General features: G+C 36.1%; 4 protein-coding genes across 12 annotated transcripts; 1 reads left to right on the top strand and 3 right to left on the bottom strand.

The window, feature by feature from the left end:
* Positions 1-354: 354 nt before the first annotated feature.
* Positions 355-7,731, bottom strand: LOC107606090 (GDSL esterase/lipase). Of its 4 annotated transcripts, none has more exons than XM_088494276.1 (7): positions 7,385-7,731; positions 5,549-5,775; positions 4,481-4,945; positions 3,244-4,000; positions 1,387-2,192; positions 893-969; positions 355-594 (listed from the first exon to the last, which is right to left on the bottom strand). In XM_088494276.1, exons 2-4 carry the CDS (start codon positions 5,642-5,644, stop codon positions 3,323-3,325), a joined length of 1,239 nt encoding a protein of 412 aa, XP_088350402.1. In that variant the 5' UTR covers positions 5,645-5,775; positions 7,385-7,731; the 3' UTR covers positions 355-594; positions 893-969; positions 1,387-2,192; positions 3,244-3,322. The 4 variants fall into 4 exon arrangements, with proteins under 4 accessions (XP_088350402.1, XP_088350403.1, XP_088350401.1 ...); XM_088494277.1 differs by having other exon boundaries at positions 1,722-2,197; positions 7,385-7,704; XM_088494275.1 differs by having other exon boundaries at positions 1,722-4,000; positions 7,385-7,704.
* A 740-nt stretch (positions 7,732-8,471) lies between these two features.
* Positions 8,472-12,416, bottom strand: HCS1 (holocarboxylase synthase 1). Of its 2 annotated transcripts, none has more exons than XM_016308060.3 (10): positions 12,182-12,416; positions 11,647-11,908; positions 11,351-11,412; positions 11,107-11,255; positions 10,752-10,872; positions 10,408-10,563; positions 9,976-10,021; positions 9,468-9,534; positions 9,137-9,213; positions 8,472-8,863 (listed from the first exon to the last, which is right to left on the bottom strand). In XM_016308060.3, exons 1-10 carry the CDS (start codon positions 12,312-12,314, stop codon positions 8,821-8,823), a joined length of 1,116 nt encoding a protein of 371 aa, XP_016163546.1. In that variant the 5' UTR covers positions 12,315-12,416; the 3' UTR covers positions 8,472-8,820. The 2 variants fall into 2 exon arrangements, with proteins under 2 accessions (XP_016163546.1, XP_016163547.1); XM_016308061.3 differs by having other exon boundaries at positions 11,647-11,905.
* A 109-nt stretch (positions 12,417-12,525) lies between these two features.
* SDG37 (SET domain group 37) lies at positions 12,526-16,732 on the top strand. Of its 4 annotated transcripts, none has more exons than XM_088493026.1 (14): positions 12,526-12,664; positions 12,806-12,951; positions 13,249-13,383; positions 13,871-13,925; positions 14,055-14,173; positions 14,347-14,435; positions 14,514-14,595; positions 14,688-14,792; positions 14,905-14,995; positions 15,215-15,337; positions 15,468-15,574; positions 15,829-15,898; positions 16,066-16,129; positions 16,381-16,732. In XM_088493026.1, exons 1-14 carry the CDS (start codon positions 12,565-12,567, stop codon positions 16,538-16,540), a joined length of 1,446 nt encoding a protein of 481 aa, XP_088349152.1. In that variant the 5' UTR covers positions 12,526-12,564; the 3' UTR covers positions 16,541-16,732. The 4 variants fall into 4 exon arrangements, with proteins under 4 accessions (XP_088349152.1, XP_088349151.1, XP_088349150.1 ...); XM_088493025.1 differs by having other exon boundaries at positions 14,893-14,995; XM_088493024.1 differs by having other exon boundaries at positions 13,871-14,173.
* PPK1 (putative protein kinase 1) lies at positions 16,666-21,287 on the bottom strand. 2 transcript variants are annotated; one of them, XM_016308057.3, is made up of 6 exons: positions 20,864-21,287; positions 20,334-20,711; positions 19,137-20,161; positions 18,727-18,927; positions 18,263-18,424; positions 16,666-17,423 (listed from the first exon to the last, which is right to left on the bottom strand). In XM_016308057.3, exons 1-6 carry the CDS (start codon positions 21,036-21,038, stop codon positions 16,848-16,850), a joined length of 2,517 nt encoding a protein of 838 aa, XP_016163543.1. In that variant the 5' UTR covers positions 21,039-21,287; the 3' UTR covers positions 16,666-16,847. The 2 variants fall into 2 exon arrangements, with proteins under 2 accessions (XP_016163543.1, XP_016163544.1); XM_016308058.3 differs by having other exon boundaries at positions 19,137-20,092; positions 20,864-21,275.

Below are 21,287 nucleotides of genomic sequence, written 5' to 3'. Positions count from 1 at the left end.
CATGTTTGAAGCAAAATCTAATATGTCATAATGACCCAAGATAAGTCCATTTGAAAAAGCGACACAACCTCGAAATTACAGAATATGACACCTTGGTCATGATGGGGTGGTAGATGGATGACAGACAGTCAACAAAATCTGATTGATTAAGCATCTAATTCAAGCATACACTTTAGTAGGAAGCAAAGGTGATTAATGAGCACAACAATGAATCACATAAACATTATTTAAAATAAAAAGAAAAAATTCAGATAATTTTATTATTGCTGGCCAAGGACCATCTAACTCGTTGCAAATGATTGGTTAAAGCAAAAAGACCTATCAATATATAATTATATATAGCAAAGCAGGCGCCTAACAAATTTGAAAGAAATTCACTGATGATATATTATGAAACAAAATGTGATAATATGGGAAAATTATTTAGCTAGAAAAGCCACCCCCAAGGCCCCAAGACCTTAATAATAATAAAAAATAAAACAATTATATATACAAAGTGTGTTATTGCTGTTGTTGGCTTGTGAATGCATCAAGGAATCTTCTTCTTTAGTCAAGTTAAGTTTCCTTCTGACAAGTCCTTTGGAAAGGTCAAAGCTGTCGCCACAAATATAAAATTATTTTGAATTTCAAAATTGGTATCACAGACATGTCATGCAATAGCACATTTGAAATGTTCATTTCATTTATAAACTGTGCATAGTGGTTGCTCAGCAGTATTTGTGGAATCTTAATTAGTGGTATAGCACCAATGACCCAAGAAAAACGGTCTCTAATATCTTAATGAATAATGATATATATATTTTAGACACAAGAGAATTGTTCAATACTTCAATGGCCAAATAATGCAGTTAGAAGGAAAATGACATTTTATGTTTGTTCATTTGTTGATTACCTATTACCATCAGGGTAGAGCTCACACAATTGATTGTCACCACCGACAGCCAACAATTATACTGACGATTTGTAACCCTACATATCAAAGAGAATTGAAAAATTTGAAACTTACATCACTTTCTAACAATGGTAACAACTGACAACAGAATTTAAACCATCATAATGCCATTAAAAATGGTTGGTCAATGATATACATATACATATTTATTAGGTCTTTTAAGTTACAGTTCCATTTTATTCATTAATCATCAACCATTAGCATAAATTGAAAATTTGTGTTTTGTATTTACAAATTTGGAAGCTAAGTACAAACTTGATATGTGCTCTAAATCTACATGCATTGTCTTCATTCTTTTTTAGCACAACTACTCTGTCCACTGCATGGAATTTTGAATGTATATAGATGACCATAGTTAAATCATTCATTTAACATTTATGCATTAACAGGATGTGAATAGACATAATGTTTAAAACTACAGTTTGAACTGATACCTAAAGTTCATTTGGGTTTGAAGCTAGGGAGTAGTAGGGTTGAGGTTACTCAATCATAGTATTGATTGTCAACGTAGTATGTAGCCACACAGGATTGAAATTTGTTCCCTGAAGAATCTCTTGAAATAACAGTTATCTGGTTTCTGTTAGGTAAAATTTAAAGATGGCAATATCAATCATTACCCCTAACTCTACCATGCTCGCAACAAATCATAGTTATGCTTCATTATCATTCCCAAATCTGTAACCAACTGGGATTCTGTTTGCAAGAATTCCTTACACAATATATAAAGAAAAGATAAATACTGTTCTGCACAAGAGATTGCTCAAATCACCTGAAATCAGTGGAATCTTCTGTAGAATTCCTATTTATAACAATTTAATCTTCCAGGCATGAGTGTTTTCTCATCTCAACAGCAAAAGGTTATTTCTCATTCCTTGTTCTGCTTAACTATTATATATCTTGTCAAATATAGGAAAAAATTTGGACTCATGGATTAAGATTTAACTGAGGTATATTGACATGAAACCAAAACTGGAAAAAGGGAAAAGGTTAGCAGTTATGTAAAGTACATCAAACTATTTGCCCCTGCGTCAGCTAAATGATACCAAATAATCACTGTAGAGATCCATTCTGCTATCCCAAATGCTCAAGCCCTAGATTCACTTGAACCAATCACGTGAATGATCACTATTTTGTACATATACTGAAGAGGCTTGCTACAACACTTAAAACGTGGTGCATGCATGCATGCGAACATATGCAACCATGTCATATAATATAAGCTCCTCTAGGGTTTGAAATCCTGCTCTAAAAAGGAACAAGCCAAATTCAACATTACATTAAGTGGTATAAACAGTGATGGTAAGTAATGGGAGCTATTTCTTATTAATTAACAGATAATAAATAGATCAAGTTTAAGAAGACAATCCACAAACTTATGCACATTTGTTATTTCGATACTCCGAAGATGTATTGACACCAGTTTGGCCTTTGACTTATTACCAATCAGTTTTGTTAATTTTAGGACCAATTTGGTATCAATATTATTCCCCTTTATCATTCTCTCCTTTCTGAGGGTATGTGTTAATAGACAAATACCAAACAAAATGAGTTAAAAATTGTAAACTACAAAACTCCTGACAACCGGTTTGATTCAGATTATTAGAAATTTAATTTATTTGTGTGTTTCACTGTTTTGCTTAAAGAGAGAGAAATGAACATAGGTGTGAAACTATTAGATGATTGTCATAATTGGGTACAATGTCAGATAGGATAACAACAGCAGCAACAACAGTCAATCTATTGAGATGATTAACTCAGCACCTTGATTCACAAATAGAATAATAAAATTTCTCAAACTTGTTTGTAAAGAAAAGCTGCCAGAGCACCTAATCCAAATCAATAAAATGACTCTTTATTATTTTTTAAATAATAATATTGCTAGGAATGCTCAAATAGAGACATTACGCCCTTTAATTTTTCAAACTCTAAACCATGGTATTCAAAGTGTAAATAACCTGCCTCGAGTGAGACCATCGAGCTGACTAATATGAGGATACAATATCCTTTTCATCTCAGTTCAACACCCCCCCCCCCCCCCCCAAAAAAAATTTTTTTTAAAGCAATTGTTAGGATTTCAATACAAAACCTAATTTGGGAGAACAAGTTCAAACCACTTGAACTAATCAAGCTTTGAACTAAAAAACTATTAAACCATTGATGTTTAATTTCTGTAATTTAGCTGAACAAAATTGTGTTCTGTATTTAAAAGTCTCAAGGGATCTTGTAAGAATGTGATGAGGACGAACTTCGAATAATTACGAGTAAACAAATCTAAACAAAGAATGGTTTACCTATACATCTCGATGTAAGTGTAGCAAGAACCTGAAAAAACTGCATGGTATATAGATAGCAATAGGCAGAGGACAATCATCATAGGGACCATTCAGAGCGAAGCATTAAAGCAGCTACCATGGAATCCCCATGCATCACATATGCAACGCCAGGCTTCAAGCAAAGTTTATTACCCATGTTAAATTTTAGATAGGATTCAGCCTGAAAATGATCACTGGTTGAATCTCCAATCATCCCACTGAGACTAACGCCCCAGCCAAGCGGATCTTCAGAAACATCAGACATGGTTAGAGCCCACTGAACAGAATTGAAATTTGGATCTTTCATCTCGATCCAGCCTCCCAATTTTACAAAGTCGGCAAGTTCAGACTCCGCCATCAGAGCAATGGAACCAGTTGAGACCTGTGTCCTTGCTCCCACCCATGGTGATACTTCAGGTACTGTCTCGGATACTTTATGTTGCCTGGACAAGACTATTGGAATCATATGAGCTCCAACTTTTCTAAATTGCGTAAATTGTAAAGGCACTCGTTGAAGACCCAGAAGAGACAGCTTCCCCCAAGAAAATTCAGATACAATTTTCCCAAAAGTGCTGGATATACTCTCCATTGTATTAGTCCCAGTTGGCATTCCAAGTCCAGCAACAAATTGAGCCAATGAAGCAATTATATTTGACTTCCTCACAGTTATGCCAATACCACTACCATTGTGCAAATTTAGAAGGGGAGGTCCAAAAGAGGAGAAGTCCGTAAGGCCCTTTCCAAGGTAAATGAGCAGAAATATGATATTATTATGTCAGGGATCTCTAACTAGCAAAAAGTAGAAAAGAAAAATATACACTGGCAGTATACACGAATCATGGTGGTGTTTTTCTACTCTATGCAAAATACATTTATCTAGTGCCTCATATTATAAGAATTATATCCAAAGTGAGCAATAGTCTAGTTCATTAAGTTATGAAATCTATCAATCGGATAAAACTGATGTACGATAAACCATTCATTTTGATTCTAGATATACACTGGTAAACCTCAGGGTTAGTGAATAACAGCTTCCCAAGACAAACCACATTCATGTAGAGAAAACACATGTTTAAAAACTTTGAGAGCTCAGCCCATCCTTGAAACTTCTAATACTGAATTTTAAAGAGAGTATCACACTAAATGGTAGTTCCATCACATTCCAACAGTGAACATTACTAAATTCATCAAAGAGAGGCACAGAATTAAATAGTACCTCATCGGAAGAATTTGAAGCAATTCCAACATCTCTACATTTAGCTCCTATTGGGATAGCCGTCAGAGATAACCAATCATTAACATTTTTAGTATAACTGAGTTTTGCTAGAGAAAGTGGCATTTCAAGGACATCATTGGGGTGATCCTTCCCGTTTTGACTTGTCACAAACTCTGCAGCAAGAGTATCCTGCCCAATGTTGGTTTCAAAAATGAACTTTGATCCAATGCCGGTTCTTATTCTGGACGTAGTAATGGCATCTAAGCTCTGTTGATCAAGGCTATCCATAATCAATAAAGCATCCTGCATATCGACCCTTCCTCTTACATGAGTGGTAGATTCCTGGAAGGGACCTCCCTTGGATGATTTATAGAAGGAAAGCAACCTCTCAACCTTCTCTTGTCTGTCTCTGAGTTTCATAATGTCAGAGAATGCTTCTCGGTTTAAACGTTTGAGGATTTGAATCTGGAATGATCATAGTGGAAGTAACCATCAAACAATCATAAAGTATCACTGAAGAACTATGCATCCATTTGACAGGCACAACTTTTGGTGTTAACAATACGAAACAGACAAAAAACTAGCTTAAGAGTTAGTTTTGTTATGCCAGCTGTCACTTGTGTAACTGAGTTTATAGTCTGTTATGCAAGGTTGTGTTTGATAAATTAGACACACACAAATACAGAGACAAAAAGAAGCAAAAATATGTTTATGTTTAGAACACAAATTTCATGTTATTTTCTATCATTTACAAAAATGTGTATAAGGGCTATTCATGTACACTTATTTCAGCGAGTAAAATCATCAAACACTTTCTTCACACTTTTTCTCTTACATTTCTCTTTCAGGCTTAGCACTGATACCTTCACAGCGGTTCTTCTTTTGAATCATAAAAGGAAGAAGCATAGTGTGAATGTAGTAGTGTAATATGATTAACGTTATCCAATTCAGATGAAACCACAACAAATAAGCGAATGCAACAGGTTAAACAGAATCAACAAAGTTGAATGAATGAACGAAGAAGAGACAAACCTAAATGCAAGAGATAAGAAGGAGAAGAAAAGGTACCGGATTGCGACGAGGATCGAAGAGTCCATGAAAGAATTCGTTTCCGGATTTAGCGACGGCTTTCAATTTGTCGAACACTACGTTTGCAGGCTCCATTTAATCACGACCTTATCTAAACTGCAAATACTACTGATTACTAAATGAAGCCTCCGTCAAGCCGCCGGCGACGACGCTGTCAAGTGTTGATGGAAATGGAAATGGAAGCTTGGAGTCGGAGACAGCTGCGGCTTCGGGTCCAACCCCAACAAAGGGAAAATTTTGGGTCAGATGGAATTTTTGTTTATAATGGGCCACGAGCCCAAAAATAAGAAAACATAAATTTTATATGCATAACAAGATTTTGGGCCTTGGCCCATCTACTATGATAAGAATGTTTTCAAAAAGTCAACAACCTACTATCATTCTGACCAAAAAAAAAAACCTACTATCATCTATTTTGTTATGGTTTTCGAACCATTCTAATTACTAATTTATTGGTTCCTAAATTTAATCGGTTCAACCGTAATTGAACTAAAAAAACTTTTTTATAATAAAATATAAATAAACACATTAAAATATAGAAAAATTTTCAAGTGTAATGATATACCGGTGTTTCAGTGATTTTTAACCGTTGATTTTAATCATAAAAAGTATATATAATATATATAATTAAGATCAACGGTTAAAAATTACTGAAACACCAGTGTACCGATATACTTGAAAACTTTCCTAAAACATAATTATAGTCTAATATAAACTTTAAAATATCATCCAAATTAAAAATACTATATAAACCAAAATGTTAAAATCTCATTCAAATACAAACTCAAAAGTCAACTGATCCAAATTTGTCACCAATCATCAAAATCCGCCATAACTTGTTGCAAATTTGCAATAAGTAATTTATAATTATTATTAATTATATATAATTAAACTGGCTCACAACCTAATGCTATGAGCTTATTGGAATTTAAATTTGACTAATTGAATATATAAACTCAAATTTAGGCTCAAACTCGATTAATTAATTCATAAACTCAACTATTCATCTTCCATTAGATAAGATTACAAGTTAGACTTGAAAGAAAATAAATGAATAAAGGCCTCCAAAGATAAAGAAACAATGCATTTCTCCACCGATATAACAATACAAAACCCCATGAAAATGAGGTATACCTTGACAAAATCATAATGAATTCATAAAAGTGATAAAACAATTGTTTTATGTACAGCAACATAAATCTAAGTTTTTGTACAGTTGGAAAACAGATGAAAAAATATTCCCTGGAAAAATACCATCCAAGGTTCCTGTTCCTGCATCTGAAACGGACATCAGCAAACAAAGCCATATAAATCAATGGCACTAGACATCCAAAGAAGTTGTCTCTTGCCAAAATTTCATTTCATATTACAACATATGCAGACAACAAATGCTGCAGGTGATATGGAAACTCTATAATGGTTATTGAACATGCATGCTCTCATGAACACTAATCAACAAATCAACTAATCAATGCCTCAACAGTAAGGTTTAGCACCCAACAACTAATCAATTATCAAGGTTTCAACAATAAAATATAACAATAAATCATGCTTCAAGCAATCAGCTTCAACAATTAATCATTTAATAATGCTTCAAGCAATCAGCACCAAAAAATTAATCATTTAATCATGCTTCAAGCAATCAGTTTCAACTTTCAACAATTAATCACTTAATAGTTAATAATGCTTTAAGAAATCGGCACCAAAGAATTAATCAACAACAATTATTCATGCTTCAAACAATCAACAGCAAGGTTTAAAACCAACAATTAATCATGCTTCAACAATTATTATTACAACAAATTAGATTTATACCTAGGGTTAGTGGAAGACGGGAGAATGCAGAGCTGGCGGCGACAGGGACAGTGGCTGGGGTGGAAGGTTCGAACAGGGCTGGCGCCGGCGGGAAGACACTGCGCGACGGCAAGGAGTGGTGGCGGTGGCTGCGATTTCCACGGCTGACTTCGCGACGGAAAGGGCTGTGCGAATCTCCAAGCTGGCTCCAGGAACTTGCGACGGTGAGTGACTTCCACGGAACTTGAGACGGCGGCGGTGGCTGGACGGAGGCTTTCCCACGAGAGCTAGAGGTGAGAGTGGAGGCTCGAGAGTGGCGTCTGGTGGAAGAACTGAAGAGTGAAGACTGAAGAGTGAAGAGTGAAGGCAAGGGTTCTTCTGGATCTGTGTTCAAAACGCAGCGTTTTGGGCAAAATTTAAAAAACCAACCGTGTCACGGTTCGATTCGATCGACCAGTTCGACGGTTCAATTTTAGTTTTTGAATTTGACGGTTTTATTTTCTGTTTAAACCGTATTTGTTGACGGTTCTCGATTCGACCAGCCGGTTTAAACCGGTTTCAGAACATTGGGTTTTAAAGTTTTAGAATTTTATAATTTTTTATATTATAATTTAATCAAACACTTGCATTTTTATGTCTTTTGAGACAAATATCTGATTGAATCAAATATTTTTTGGTAGTGTGATAATATATAATTGAATAGTTATAGAAAATTCTTTATGTTTATACTGTATGCAAATTAAATTATTGCAATGTCTATGTATTAACTGTTATTCATTATTCATTATATTAACTTTTGATTTTATAGATGGGCTAACAAGAAAACTATATTGATCAAGTGTGCAAAGGTATTTCTTGACTTCATAGACAATAAAATTCTTTTAGAAGAACATTACATCCCCTGAAGAGCTTAAGCAACATAACTTTTAGCAAAAAATTGACAAAACAAATGTTTTTTCTAGAATTGTTAGAGACCAATATTTTTAGTAGGAATAAATAGAGTTAGTTAGTATTAACTTAAATATAAAATAAATACAAGAGAAAATATTGGTCAGCTTATATATTTTCTAATTAGTTAAGCATTAAGCATCTAATTTGAGAACACAACGAGTGATCACAATAATTTATTATTATTATTATTCAAAATCATTTTATAGCTACCAAGAACCACCTAACTACTTTCAAATGATTAAAACAAACCGGAATACTCAGATGATAATTTCTTCACACAAAGATGACATTGTAAACTATTAGATGGTTCAATCAAACATATTTGAAAGAACGCGCCTACCAAGTTTGAAGGAAATTCGCAGATGCAACACAAAAGGCTCTAAACTTCTAATGACATATGATAAAACAAAATTTAATTTATTGGAAAAAAAATTTGCTATAAAACCAACAAACACCTTGGTAATATATACAAAGTGTGTTATAGTAGTTGCATTAAGGAAGCTTCTTCACTCAAGTTTCCTCCTCACAAGTCCTTTGAAAAAATCAAAGCTGTCACCAAAATAGAAAATTATTTTCAGTTTCAATCTCAATGGATGTTATAAAAATGCAATAACACATTTGAAATGTTGATTGATCATGTCTTCCTTCTAGTTTTCTGACCAACACCGGCCTCCCCTGTTAAATCATGAAATGCTTGCGCAAAATGAGGGACCACTACAGGGGAGATCGGCGTAGGTCGGACAACTAGAGAGAGGCCGAGGAGAATTTCACAAAAATATAAGGGATGTAAGTGCAAATTTGAATTGTTATGGTGTTGCTTACCTATTACCATCAGGGTGGAGCTCACACAATTGACTATCATCACCAACAGCCAATAAATATCCTGAAGATGTCAAACCCTACAAATGCAGATAATTAAAGAAATTGAAACTTACATTACTTTCTAACAACATATTAGTATTACACACTGTTGAAGTTATATTATCATGATATGCATACTCACATATTAGTATCACACACTGTTGAAGTGATATTATCTAAAATCATCATTGTTAATAGTTACCACATAAATTGTCTAGTTCTTTTTTGTTTTCTTGTTGTAGACTCTATCCAATTCTATAGTGAGTTGGGGAAATATTTTCATCTGCAATACCTGAATAGTTACCACATGCTCGACCACATTGTCGTCGTTCTTTTCTTGTACAATAACTCTCTGTCCACTGCATGACATTTGGAATATATAGATGAATGTACGGCCGTTAAACCATTTCACGCATAAGAACGAACGCCATATTTCTATCCAGATAAAAGCATAAGCTGTATCTAAACACAGCTAAGCCTTGTCTTAGGTGGAGTCAGCTATACGGATCAAATGACGGCAAAATGCGCTAAGATTTGAGTGAGGTGTATTGATGTGAAACTGAAGTTGCAGAAGGAAGAAATAAAAATCAAAAGTAACAAACTATTTGCTCACTGCATCAGATATATTATAACCAGATAATCATTATAGAGACTGGTTCTGCATTCCGAATCCCAGATGTTCAAGCCATAGATTTTCTTGAACCAGTAAAGTGAATATTCTTTCTATTTTGTATTTTTAAAATCCAAAATTTCCTATATTGACATACTAGTGGGGTAACTCAAGAATTTGAGAAAGTCACCTGTGCAACCATGTCTTATAATATAGCTCCTCCAGGCTTTGAAATCCTGCATTCAAATGAGAAGGCCGAATTCAAAATTAACTTAGTGGCATACGCAGTGATACAAACTATTGGAAGCAGTTGGTTAAACTTACAAGAAGTTAATGGAAAATAGAGCAAACTCAAGAAATCTTAATCCAGAAGAAGTCAATGGAAAAACTTTAACTGCATTTGTTGTATCTTTTTTTTCTGAGAAAGTATCTATTTTGTTCCTCCCAGATTGTAGTGACATCACATCAGTCTTTGATCTATCTATCAGTTAGTCTCGGTTTTGTTAGTTTTAGGACCATTTTGGTGTCACTTTCGGGATCAGAGGGTATTAGATGAATATCATAATTGGGGTATAATGTCAGAGAGAACAACAATAATTAATTGAGATAGTTAGCACAGCACCTTGATCGATAAATAGACGATAAAATGTCTCAAATTTGTTAAAAAAGGTTGCCAGAACATCTTCTCTTTGAAATCGGTAAGCCTCCACTGACAATTCTCTAAGTTCTGTATTTAAGCATGTTGTTGGCTTCTCGTTACTGACATTCAAGCCTATACCTGCAATTTTATAAGCATGGGATGGCTATCAACCTTCATCATGAGCATAAGCTTTAAAAAATTCTACTCCAATCCAATCTCCATTAAGGAAAATTAGAGTATCAACAGAGAATAGGGATTTAATAAATACATGGAAGTACAATCAGTCATAATTTATTAGCCTTTGCTATACAAGAATGTCTTGCTACCTGCACTGACATTGAACTTCTTCGACTTATAGGTTGAGGTGCAAAGAATGCCGCCAACTTTTAAGCCGTTTAAATAAAGATCATTTGGCCACTTGATTTTGACGTCAACGGAGGGTAATCCCTGGAATGGAAAGTTGTGGAATAAAAAACATTTAAGATATGTATCAATCTGAAAACAATTAATATTGCAAAGTAGAAGTTCTTTTCTAAACCAAGAAACTCATTCAGATTTTGTAACAATATGATGCCGAAAATTGATCTTCCTATTTCTTTCAGAAAACTTGCAGCAGATGGGTCCTATCTAGTTCACGGGCAGACTAGGAATTAAGGCAATACTATAAAACTAATCACTTACATTTTTGTTGCAAATATCCTTCACTGCTTCTGTGATAGCAAGGGAAACCACATACTGCACCAACGGAACTATTCGCCCGTCCTCCATTTGCAGAGTAAAGGAAAACAGGAGACAACCTAACGGAGACTCCCAGACATTCTTTGACCGACCTGAGAGTAAGCGCTCAGATCAATCTTGGCGCAACATATAACATTTATGATCAAACAGAACAAAGAATCACAAAAACTCAAACGTTGTATCAAACCTCGCCCCTTGGTCTGAACATCAGCAACACAAACTGAACCAATAGGAAGCTCACAAAAGTTGCTACACAAAAATTGTACAATATTTAGGATGATACAATGAGAATGGAAATCAGCAAGTAGAAAACAAGATAGAAACTTGATAAAATTAAGGTTAAGAGTTTAGACACAAACAAAGTATAGAAATTCAGATACATCACAATTTTTCAGCTGATCATTCAAAGTCTAACCAAAGCATAATCTATGAAACACACAGTACAAAAAATGCAACCGAAGTGATTGCTTAGTAGATACGTACTGTGAAACTACATCATGTGTAGAAGCTAATCGCGGCGACCAAACAAGAAGCCTGCCAAATGTATCAGTGCAAAGAGAATTCATGAAAGAATCAACATTGAAGGACCTTCTCATAACATTTTCACCATCCAATTCTGATTGCAAAACAATTGATAGTTCTCCATTGTCAGGGAGCTTGAGAGTGTTACTGCTCTTAATAGCTTTAGCAGCTTCTATCTCTGCCAATGATTTACCGCATAAAACCAGTGTGCTGCAATCCACTACTAAAAAAAAGAGCAAAAAAGTAAGGAAAGTTACTTCATTTGATTGAAAGCTTCAAACTTTAGCTTCTTCAATTGTATCAAAAGATCCGAACTATAAACACATCGTCACATCCTTAATTGCTCAATGAATGATAAGAGTTTGATATCACCCCTCAAATTAGATACAGTGAAGCTTTGAGCTTTTTAACTACCCAATTGCAAAGCTTTAAACTTTTTAACTACCCAATTGTTTAGCAACGTTTTTGTAAGAACAGAAAGCGATGGTGACCGAACCTGAAGACGCCATGAACGTGGATGCAGAGAGATTATTGCAGTAGCAGTAAGAAACGCTTGTTTTGTTCACTGGTTTTGATCTCAACGAAGGATAACGCAGCAGAGAGTGAAAGAGAAGAACCCGCAACAGCATCAACCTACGCCCCGTTTCTTTTTCAAGTCTTCAACTTTGTCGAAACGTTTCTTTTTTTTTTCCAAGTTCGTTAAAAACAAAGTGAATAGCAGAATAGCTGAATCGGCTTCATGACCCGGTTTTGATAGGATCATGTCAATTGGGTATGGGGGTTTTGTTTTCGGGTCGGGTTGACCCAAGGCGTCGATAACGAAATTGGAGCGAAGAGAGCAATCAAAAGCAGAAAGCAAAGAGGTGGTTCTAGAGAGTAATGGAGGATTTGCAGAGTGTTCTTTTGGATCGCAACTTAACAGTTTCCAGTGTCCCAGAAAAGGGTCGTTCCCTCTTTGTAACAAAGGATTTTTACCCTGGTGAGCTTCTCTCTCTCTCTCTCTCTCTCTCTCTCTCTCTCTCTCTCTCCAAGTTGAGTTGTATTGCTATTGTAGTACTTGCTTGCTACTTTTTCTCTTTGTTTTATTAGGAATTGAAATGCGGGATTTTGGTGTTTGCAGGGGAGGTAATCATAAGTCAAGAGCCTTATGTTTGTGTTCCAAACAACAACTCAGTTCAGAAAAGGTGCGAAGGATGTTTTACAACAACTAACCTTAAGAAATGCTCACGGTGCCAAGTTGTGTGGTACTGTGGAACCTCTTGTCAGGTTTGCTGCATTTATTGTATTTTAATCACAGCTTCCATGTTTTGCTGCCCCTCATGCTTCAGTTAAACTTAAAAAGGTTTTATTTTTCTAGTCAAAATTTTTCATTTTCGATCAATTTGACATTGGTCAGAAAAGCATTAAAATGTGTTTAGGGTATAAACTCTTGATGATGCTGAAATTCTTGTTACTTATAAGGAATATCAGGTTTTTGTTAACTGATGGCTTCATCTCTTACCTCAGCTGATAGCTGCTTCAGCTTTTAACTTTTATGTACATTTTTCTTTTTATGAATTGCAGAAGTTAGAGTGGAAGTTTCATCGTCTTGAATGTGAGGTCCTCTCTCGGCTAGACAACGACAAGAAAAAATATGTCACACCATCCATTCGATTGATGGTTAAACTTTATCTTCGAAGGAAGCTGCAAAATGAGAAGGTGAATGTATACAACTGGTGACTGACATTATGTAGCCTATACTTCCTTTTCTTGTTTTATGGACGTACCAATATTCGCAGTTCTTAATTTATTAGTGATGTCAAAGTAGAAGGCCATCATTTCTGGTAATATGGTTCATAGTATTCTGTTGGTAAGAGTCTTAGTAATTTGTTTGGTAATCACTGCAGTTAGTAATTGGAGACTAAGAAGTTAGTTTTGAATAGCAGTGGACATTGCTTTGCTAGAATCTATCCCTGCTTAGATTTGCTTATTGTTTTGCTTTATCTACAAATTGTAGAATGCCATTATTCTTTACCTTGGTGATATATTCTGCTTCTTTCACATGCACTTGAGGACTTAATTACGCCTAAAGTTCCTATTTATGCCTTCAGTAACTTTCTTCTGTGATCTGGAAAGCATTTTTCAACCATTGATCTGAACAATGGTCAGCTAAGAGAAATTGGTTTATTATTCATTTTATTACCAGATCATACCAAGCACTGTTATGGACAACTACAACTTGGTGGAGGCTTTAGTGTCTCGTATCCTTTTAATATTTATCTTGTCTTCTAACTTTCAATGTAATGAAGTTAGATTTTTTATATATATACTTTTTTTCATTTATAACATTTCCATAGTCATTGTTCTCTTTAACATTCTTTTCCATGAAGACATGTCTGACATCACCAAGGAGCAACTGCTGCTGTATGCGCAGATGGCTAATCTAGTAAACGTGATACTACAGTGGCCTGAAATCAATATAAAAGAGATTGCAGAAAATTTTTCTAAGGTTGTTCCTCAAAACCTAATTTTGCTTATGTAATTGTTATAAGTTGTTGTCTTGGAAAAATCACTTACAGCACACTGGATTGATGAAAAAGTTGTCTTTATGTGGTACATACATTATGTAGAATTGAGACTCTGATGAAACCATTCTAAGGTCAGATCCTTCTAATCCTGCAGTTTGCATGCAATGCACATACCATTTGTGACAGCGAGTTGAGACCATTGGGAACAGGATTGTATCCGGTTATTTCCATTATCAATCACAGGTGGGGTTAAAATAAAATAAAAAGCACTGTCATCCTACTTTTTCTTGTTAGTCTTCTAATGATGGTTATGCCATATAGCTGCTTGCCCAATTCTGTGTTGGTTTTTGAGGGAAGGTCAGCGTCAGTTCGAGCTGTGCAACATGTTCCCAAAGGTAGTGAGGTATGTATTGCTATGTCTTGCCTTGGTACAAATATGAATTACTGGTATTTGTGCAGCAAATTGAATGCTTACAGTTTTCTTTATTTTTAAAGGTACTAATAAGTTACATAGAGACTGCTGGAAGCACTATGACTCGACAGAAAGCTCTCAAAGAGCAGTACCTATTCAATTGTACATGTCCTCGCTGTTCTAAACTGGTACCTGCTAGATCATTTACACACAAGATCTTCTTCTTTGATTCATAGCATGGTATATTTCAGTAAAATTCACATGCTGTCATTGGCTAATTCAGTTTAGTTAGTTTTGAAGGGCCAGTATGATGATATCCGAGAAAGTGCAATTCTAGAAGGATACAGATGTAAAAATGAAAAATGTGATGGTTTCTTGCTTCGTACTACTGGTATGTGACTGACTATGGCCATCATAAATGTCAAATATGTTGAAGAAAAACATTATCATCATTTACTGGCTATTAAATTTGTAATTTCATGTTACATCTTCCCCTTATGAACAAGAATGAGATCTAAGATAGAGAGTGATAGACAACCTGCCTGGTGGTTTTATATCTTTCTTATCAATGACATTTCTTCTTTTTCCAAATAATTTGCTGAATTTGAAGATGGAAAAGGATTCCAATGCCAACAATGTGGTTTGGTTAGGGAAAAGGAAGAGATAAAGAAAACTGCAACCGAGATAAAATCACTATCAGAGGAAGAAGCTTCTAAGCTTTCATCTGCCGGCTGTATCCTTTAATGTTTCTCAGAAGAACTTACAATGTCATTATTTTATCAAAACAAACAGAAAAACTTATAATGCAATTAGCTAGCACCTTAAATATTAAGGCAAGAAGTCAACTCCTTCACTACTTGTAGATTATCAAGAAGCTATTTCCATATATAAAATGATTGAGAAACTGCAAACAAAACTCTATCATCCTTTCTCCATCAACTTGATGCGAACTCGAGAGAAGATTTTGAAGGTAGGCTCCTCTTTCTAGTTCTCTGTCTATTCTGCTATTATTTGCTTATTATGTAATATCTTGCATAACTTCTATTATGATTTCTTTTTCTTTGCCAAATAAAAATTAAAAACCTCTGGTCTTGTGCTATCTCTTATCTCTACATTGAAGGGCTTGTTCTTTGTTGGCATGCAATGTAACAATGTTTGCTCAATAATTTATGTTACAACTCTGAAATAATGGATGGAATAATATGATGTTTTTGTCCTCTGCAGTCATTGATGGAGCTGGAACATTGGAGTGAGGCTTTAGCATACTGCAAATTGACCATACCAGTCTATCAAAGTATGTGCATGTGCTATGTATAATTTAAGTGACTAGAATGGTGCAAAACCTAAACCATCTTAACTATATTTATCATAGTTCGGCTTCCCAAATTGCTTTGTCTGCTAGGTATGAAGTTTACCATTAGTTGCTTATATCCATTTCTGAACTTCTTTACTCCATTGCAGGTGCATATCCAGCTATTCACCCTCTGCTCGGTTTGCAGTACTATACATGTGGAAAACTTGAATGGTTAGTATCCCTCAACTGAAGCTTCAACTCTAAACTCTGTCTTAAACTGGGTATAGGATTGTGTTAAGTTTTTTCTTTTTTAACTTGATGGAGCATCTGCAAGCGTCTTATATAGCATGAGATGTGTTGTAGGGTTTAGGGAAAAGATATCTCTAAGCAAGAAACTCTGTTCTGTTCTTTTGGTTTACCTAGCGGGTGAAAGGCTTTGTTAATTTCAACTTGATAGTGAGGTTATTGGACTTAATATACAGGTATCTGGGAGAAACAGAGGAAGCCGTGAAATCACTGACCAAGGCAGTGGATATACTAAGGATTACTCATGGGACAAACACACATTTTGTGACGGAACTTTTGATGAAGTTGGAAGAAGCCCGTGCCGAAGCATCTTACAAATCTTCCTCTAAAGAGTAGGACAGTAGGATTCAACTATGATTCCCCAATACTTCATATTATTAGGTTTTAATAGCAAAGTGTTAAGTGTAATTTGCATTTTTAAACCAATAATTAATGAACCTATTCCTGCTGTTCCAGAGAAATTTTATACAAATCCTGTACTAATAAATTGATTTGCTTGTGACGTATAAAGTACAGAATTCCACACAATATGGCTTGACCAATACAACTGCATTTTTCACAAGTAGATTGAAGAGAACTTGTTTAACAAATCCCAATTTTTTTTTAATTGCTCCTGATGAAAATCTCTACCTTTCTTGATTACCTACTTGTTATCCGAATTTGCCAAACGTGCCTGCAGCTGAATACACAATTCTGATGCTCTGGATAGCAGTTTTCCTTGTTGATCTCGCGAATTTAATGACTGAGGAGTTACCAAATTTGCGGGATCATCAAGGACCTGTTGGAGCTGACAGCATAGTTGGGATGTTACAGGGTCATATTTACAAGTTTCAGCAATAAGCTGAAGCAACTTACAGCCTTGGTCTTGGGAGAAAGATGGAATACTTGGTACAGGAGGAACAAGAAAAGGATGTTGGAGTAGCTGAGGGATTCTCCACCTTTCATTGCGATCCCATGCAAGGCATTTCTTCATAAGATCCATAAGCCATGGGTTTGGGACAGGTTCATAGGTAATTTCATGGTTTGGATCAGTTATGACTTTGAATTTTGCCCAAAATGTCTTGTATTCAGAAAAAGGTGTTCTCCCATATACCATTTGATAAAGGATGCAGCCCAAGGACCAGATATCTGACGGCCGTCCACACTTAATTACGTTTCCATTTGCATCGGTCTCATTACACATAAATGCCTCTGGAGACATGTAACTAAGAGTTCCCACCTGCAAGAGTTGAACAACTCAGTAAACAATTACTGACATTCCCCCTAAACACCCCCCCCCCCCTCTCCTTTTATTTTTCTTTTATAAAAAAAGGTGTAATTTGGAACATAGTCTATAAAGATTATATGAGTAAATTTTTATAAAGACTGCAATCAAGACCTCATAAAATATGACCTAACTTTGGGGTGAATCCTATTTTGGTCCTTAACTTTTAATCGTCCTATTTTTATTCCAAAACGTTTAAAATGGCATTAATGTTATCCCACTGTCAAATCCCTCACTAACACTTAACGAAATTGATGTACTATTAATAATGCTTTTGTTAAAGCTATATTTGTTCAACCTCCATCTCCCACCTTCACCCTCTCAACAAGTCCAAACCCTATTCTCCTATTCCCTTCTAAACAATTAATTCTCCAAGAGGGGTTTGAGGAGGAGGAAGAAGGAAGTAGGAGAATGGAGTTTTGGCTTGTGAGGAGGTGAAGGTGAGAGAGGGGGGATTGAGCAAACATAGTTTTAACAAAAGCATTATTTATAGTACATCAATTTCGTTAAGTGTTAGTGAGGGCTTTGATGGTGAGATAACATTGATGCCATTTTAAAGGTTTTGAGATAAAAATAGAACGATTAAAACGTTAGGAACCAAAATAGGATTCACCCGAAATGTTGGGAACCTAAAGAGTATTTTACCCATTTTAATAAAACCGCTTAAGAAGTTTGTAACATCACAAGTATGCAGGTATTCACCGCATGTGGGAATAGCTCAATACAAACAGAATAAATAAAAGAAAAATAAAGTTCAGGCATACCATGTGAATAAAAAGGAAGGTAAGCATTACCTGTGACTCCCGTTGGATGTTAGTTGTATCACTCATTATTGCTTTGGCTATGCCAAAATCAATTAGTTTCAGGGAACCCTTGACAAGGAGGAAGTTGGCTGGCTTCAAATCAGAGTGCACAATACGCTCCTCATGAATGGTGTTGACAGCCTGAAGAATTTGCTGCAAAAAGGATTCAATAAAATCCTTAGGTAACTCGCCAAGCATAGGAAAGCTCCAAAACAATACAAACTCTATCCCAAAACGTTAAATGGATCACCATAAGAATGATTGAATATCTATCACACTCTCAAACAAGAACAAATTGAGATTGAAGCATATGCACATAAGCAATGATATCATACCCTCTGCAATATCTCTCACTTTAGTCAGTTGCACACACATTGTTTTAGATAATTCAAACAAGAGAATTTAGTGACTGGGAATAGCAGTAGTTATAAAACGTGCTAGTGAGGATTTGAAACCTGCCAATAAAATCGCAGCCAGTTCTCATCAATAGTCTGGTTGCATCCATCCAGTTCCTTCCACTTCTGGGACAACATGTGAGCCAAATCAATTTCCCCATATTCAAGTACCATGTATATATATCCATCATCCTTGACTCGCCCATCCTTGTTACTTAAGGATCCTTTCATGACTTCTGCTAGCAAAGCTTTGTCGGTCACCTATTTACGAGATTGAGTTAATACAGCATACATCAGGACACAAATAAGATAATATCTATAAACCCAACTCCAGAATTGTAAAATCACAAAAATCATCAACTGTAACTTGTCATACACTCAGACATCTGGAGATATATGAAACATCAATAGCAATAGCTAGAAGGCTAGAAGCAGGCCACATTTCAAAAATAAAAAATTTAATAGAGTACCTCATAGTCTATAAGCTGTATAATGTTATCCTTTCCTTTCAGCCTATTTAAATACTCAATCTCTTGACAAAACCCATATGCTGTAGCATAATCCCGACCCTTGAGCTTGATCTTCTTAAGTGCATAGATCTTACAGTCTGAAGAGATCACCTTATGTACCTCGCTGCTTCCTCCACTGCCTATCTTGCCAAGCCTTTGATAAAGCTTGCCATTGACTTTAAAAAACAAATCAGGGTCATAGGTCCTTTTCCGAGATGTTAGACCTTTACTACTTGCACCCTTCTCTCGTTTTTCTAAGTTAGAAGACTCTGACTTCACATCTGAACATGAAGTTTGGGGACCTGGAGCCTGGGATTGTGGTTTGGAAATCTCTGCAGGCTCTTTTGCTATAGTTGACTTATTGTCAAGACATGATGAATATTTTGAAATGCTATTTTCTTTTACCTTGCCTCCCTGTTGCTCCTTAGATTGGTTGTGCTCCTGAAGTCCCAACTCTGCATCAGCAGAACGGGGAGCTTGGGCAGCTGTTGCTGCCTTATCAATTGACATTCTATTAATGTCCTTCAGGGAAGTATTTGGAGGTTCAATAACCCCTTCAGCTACAGCTTTAGGATTAACATTAATCTCCCCCATAGGTTCCACTGTTACACATGAACCACTATCTACAAGCAAATGAGAATAACGAGTTGTTGAATTGAGCATGGGAGCAGAAGTTGAATGGACTGAGGTAGTTGTAGCACAAGAAGGTCCCACAACTGAAGATTGAGTTGCTGGCTGACTTAAAAAGTTTCTGAACTGCTGGAGATTGTCCTGAGTAACAGTAGTTCTCTTAGGCAACATAGAACTTATTCCTCCCTCGGATCTCAAATTCATGTTACATTCTACCCTTTGATTATTCGAATCTTGCTTGAATCCAACTGGTGGATCATGTTGGCTGCTTTCAACCCAATCCATTTCTGTCAATCCAAGTGAACTCATATAAGATGACAAGTTCTCCAACTCAGTGCCCTTTGCAACATGGGCCCCTGCATGTTAAACGAGGAGAAAATATATGGCAGGCAATACCGACATGTTTGGTGTATGCACAACATCAGAAACTAATTCCAACCCGAAAAAGAAAAATAAATTCTTTGACACTGCAAAAATGAACTTTCCAAAAAACAATCCCTTAAGGGGGAAAAAATTAGCAAGAATTACCCTGCACGCTAGTGTTGGTGTCAATCGAAAACTGAACTTTCTTCAGACCATCCACATTGGAAGATCCTGCAAGCAGGGAAGCCACACCAGCATTGTTAACACCCTTCCCCTGATGTTGTTGCACATGCGCATTGAATGAGTTACAACCTTCGCCATCATAGGTATCGTTGCAAGTCCCTGAAATCAAAGGAGGCGTGATAGAGGCGTTGTTTTGACCTTCAGCTGCAGCAGTTGCTTTCTTTATTCTGCGCGGAAGCAATTGCTTCGACGACACATCTAAAGGCTTGTTCACATCCACAGCAGCAGTTGCAGTTCCGGACAAGTTTTGTTGTGGAAGCACTGAGCGCTTCGGCCTTATGCAATTGGACTGCATTGAACCTGAGAGAATTCCCCCAAAAAACAGAAAAACATAAACCCTAGACTTAACCTCTAGTAACATTAAACTCAAAGACAGAAAAAAAAATAAATTTGAAGTTTAAGAATCAACGAAGCTACTGCTCAATTAAACAATGAATAGTAAAGAGGATTACCGAGAGGGCGGTGGCGCTTCAAGGCAGCTTGAACATGGCGGAGGAAGTCAGTAGGAGAGTTGGAAGAAGAGGAAAATGAAGAGGAGGTAGCGGTGGAGGTGGAGGTGGAAGTGGTGGTGGTGGCTGCTGCGGTTCCAGTGGCGGAGTTGGTCGGAAGGTTAGCCTTCCCATCCATGGAGCAATAATCTCCGCCGCATGCTGATGAAGGGAAAACCCCCTTACTTATTTCGACGGATCCATTCCATTGATTTTCGACTACTCAAAAAGCAAGTGGTAACTTTATCCTATCTATGAAGAAGACAATGTTGATAATGATGATGATGATGACGACGACGAAGAAGAAGAAGGTATCCAAAGCACTCCAATCTGTAAACGGAGAAGAAGAAGAAACCCAGAATTTTGAAAAGGAAACGAAAATGCTCGT

This window comes from Arachis ipaensis, chromosome B7 (genome assembly GCF_059453495.1).
Source record: "Arachis ipaensis isolate K30076 ecotype BB chromosome B7, ASM5945349v1, whole genome shotgun sequence".
In the NCBI taxonomy this organism is placed as follows: Eukaryota; Viridiplantae; Streptophyta; class Magnoliopsida; order Fabales; family Fabaceae; genus Arachis; species Arachis ipaensis.
The sequence above is the reverse complement of the archived record's forward strand: the minus strand, read 5'-3'. Positions and strand labels throughout refer to the sequence as shown.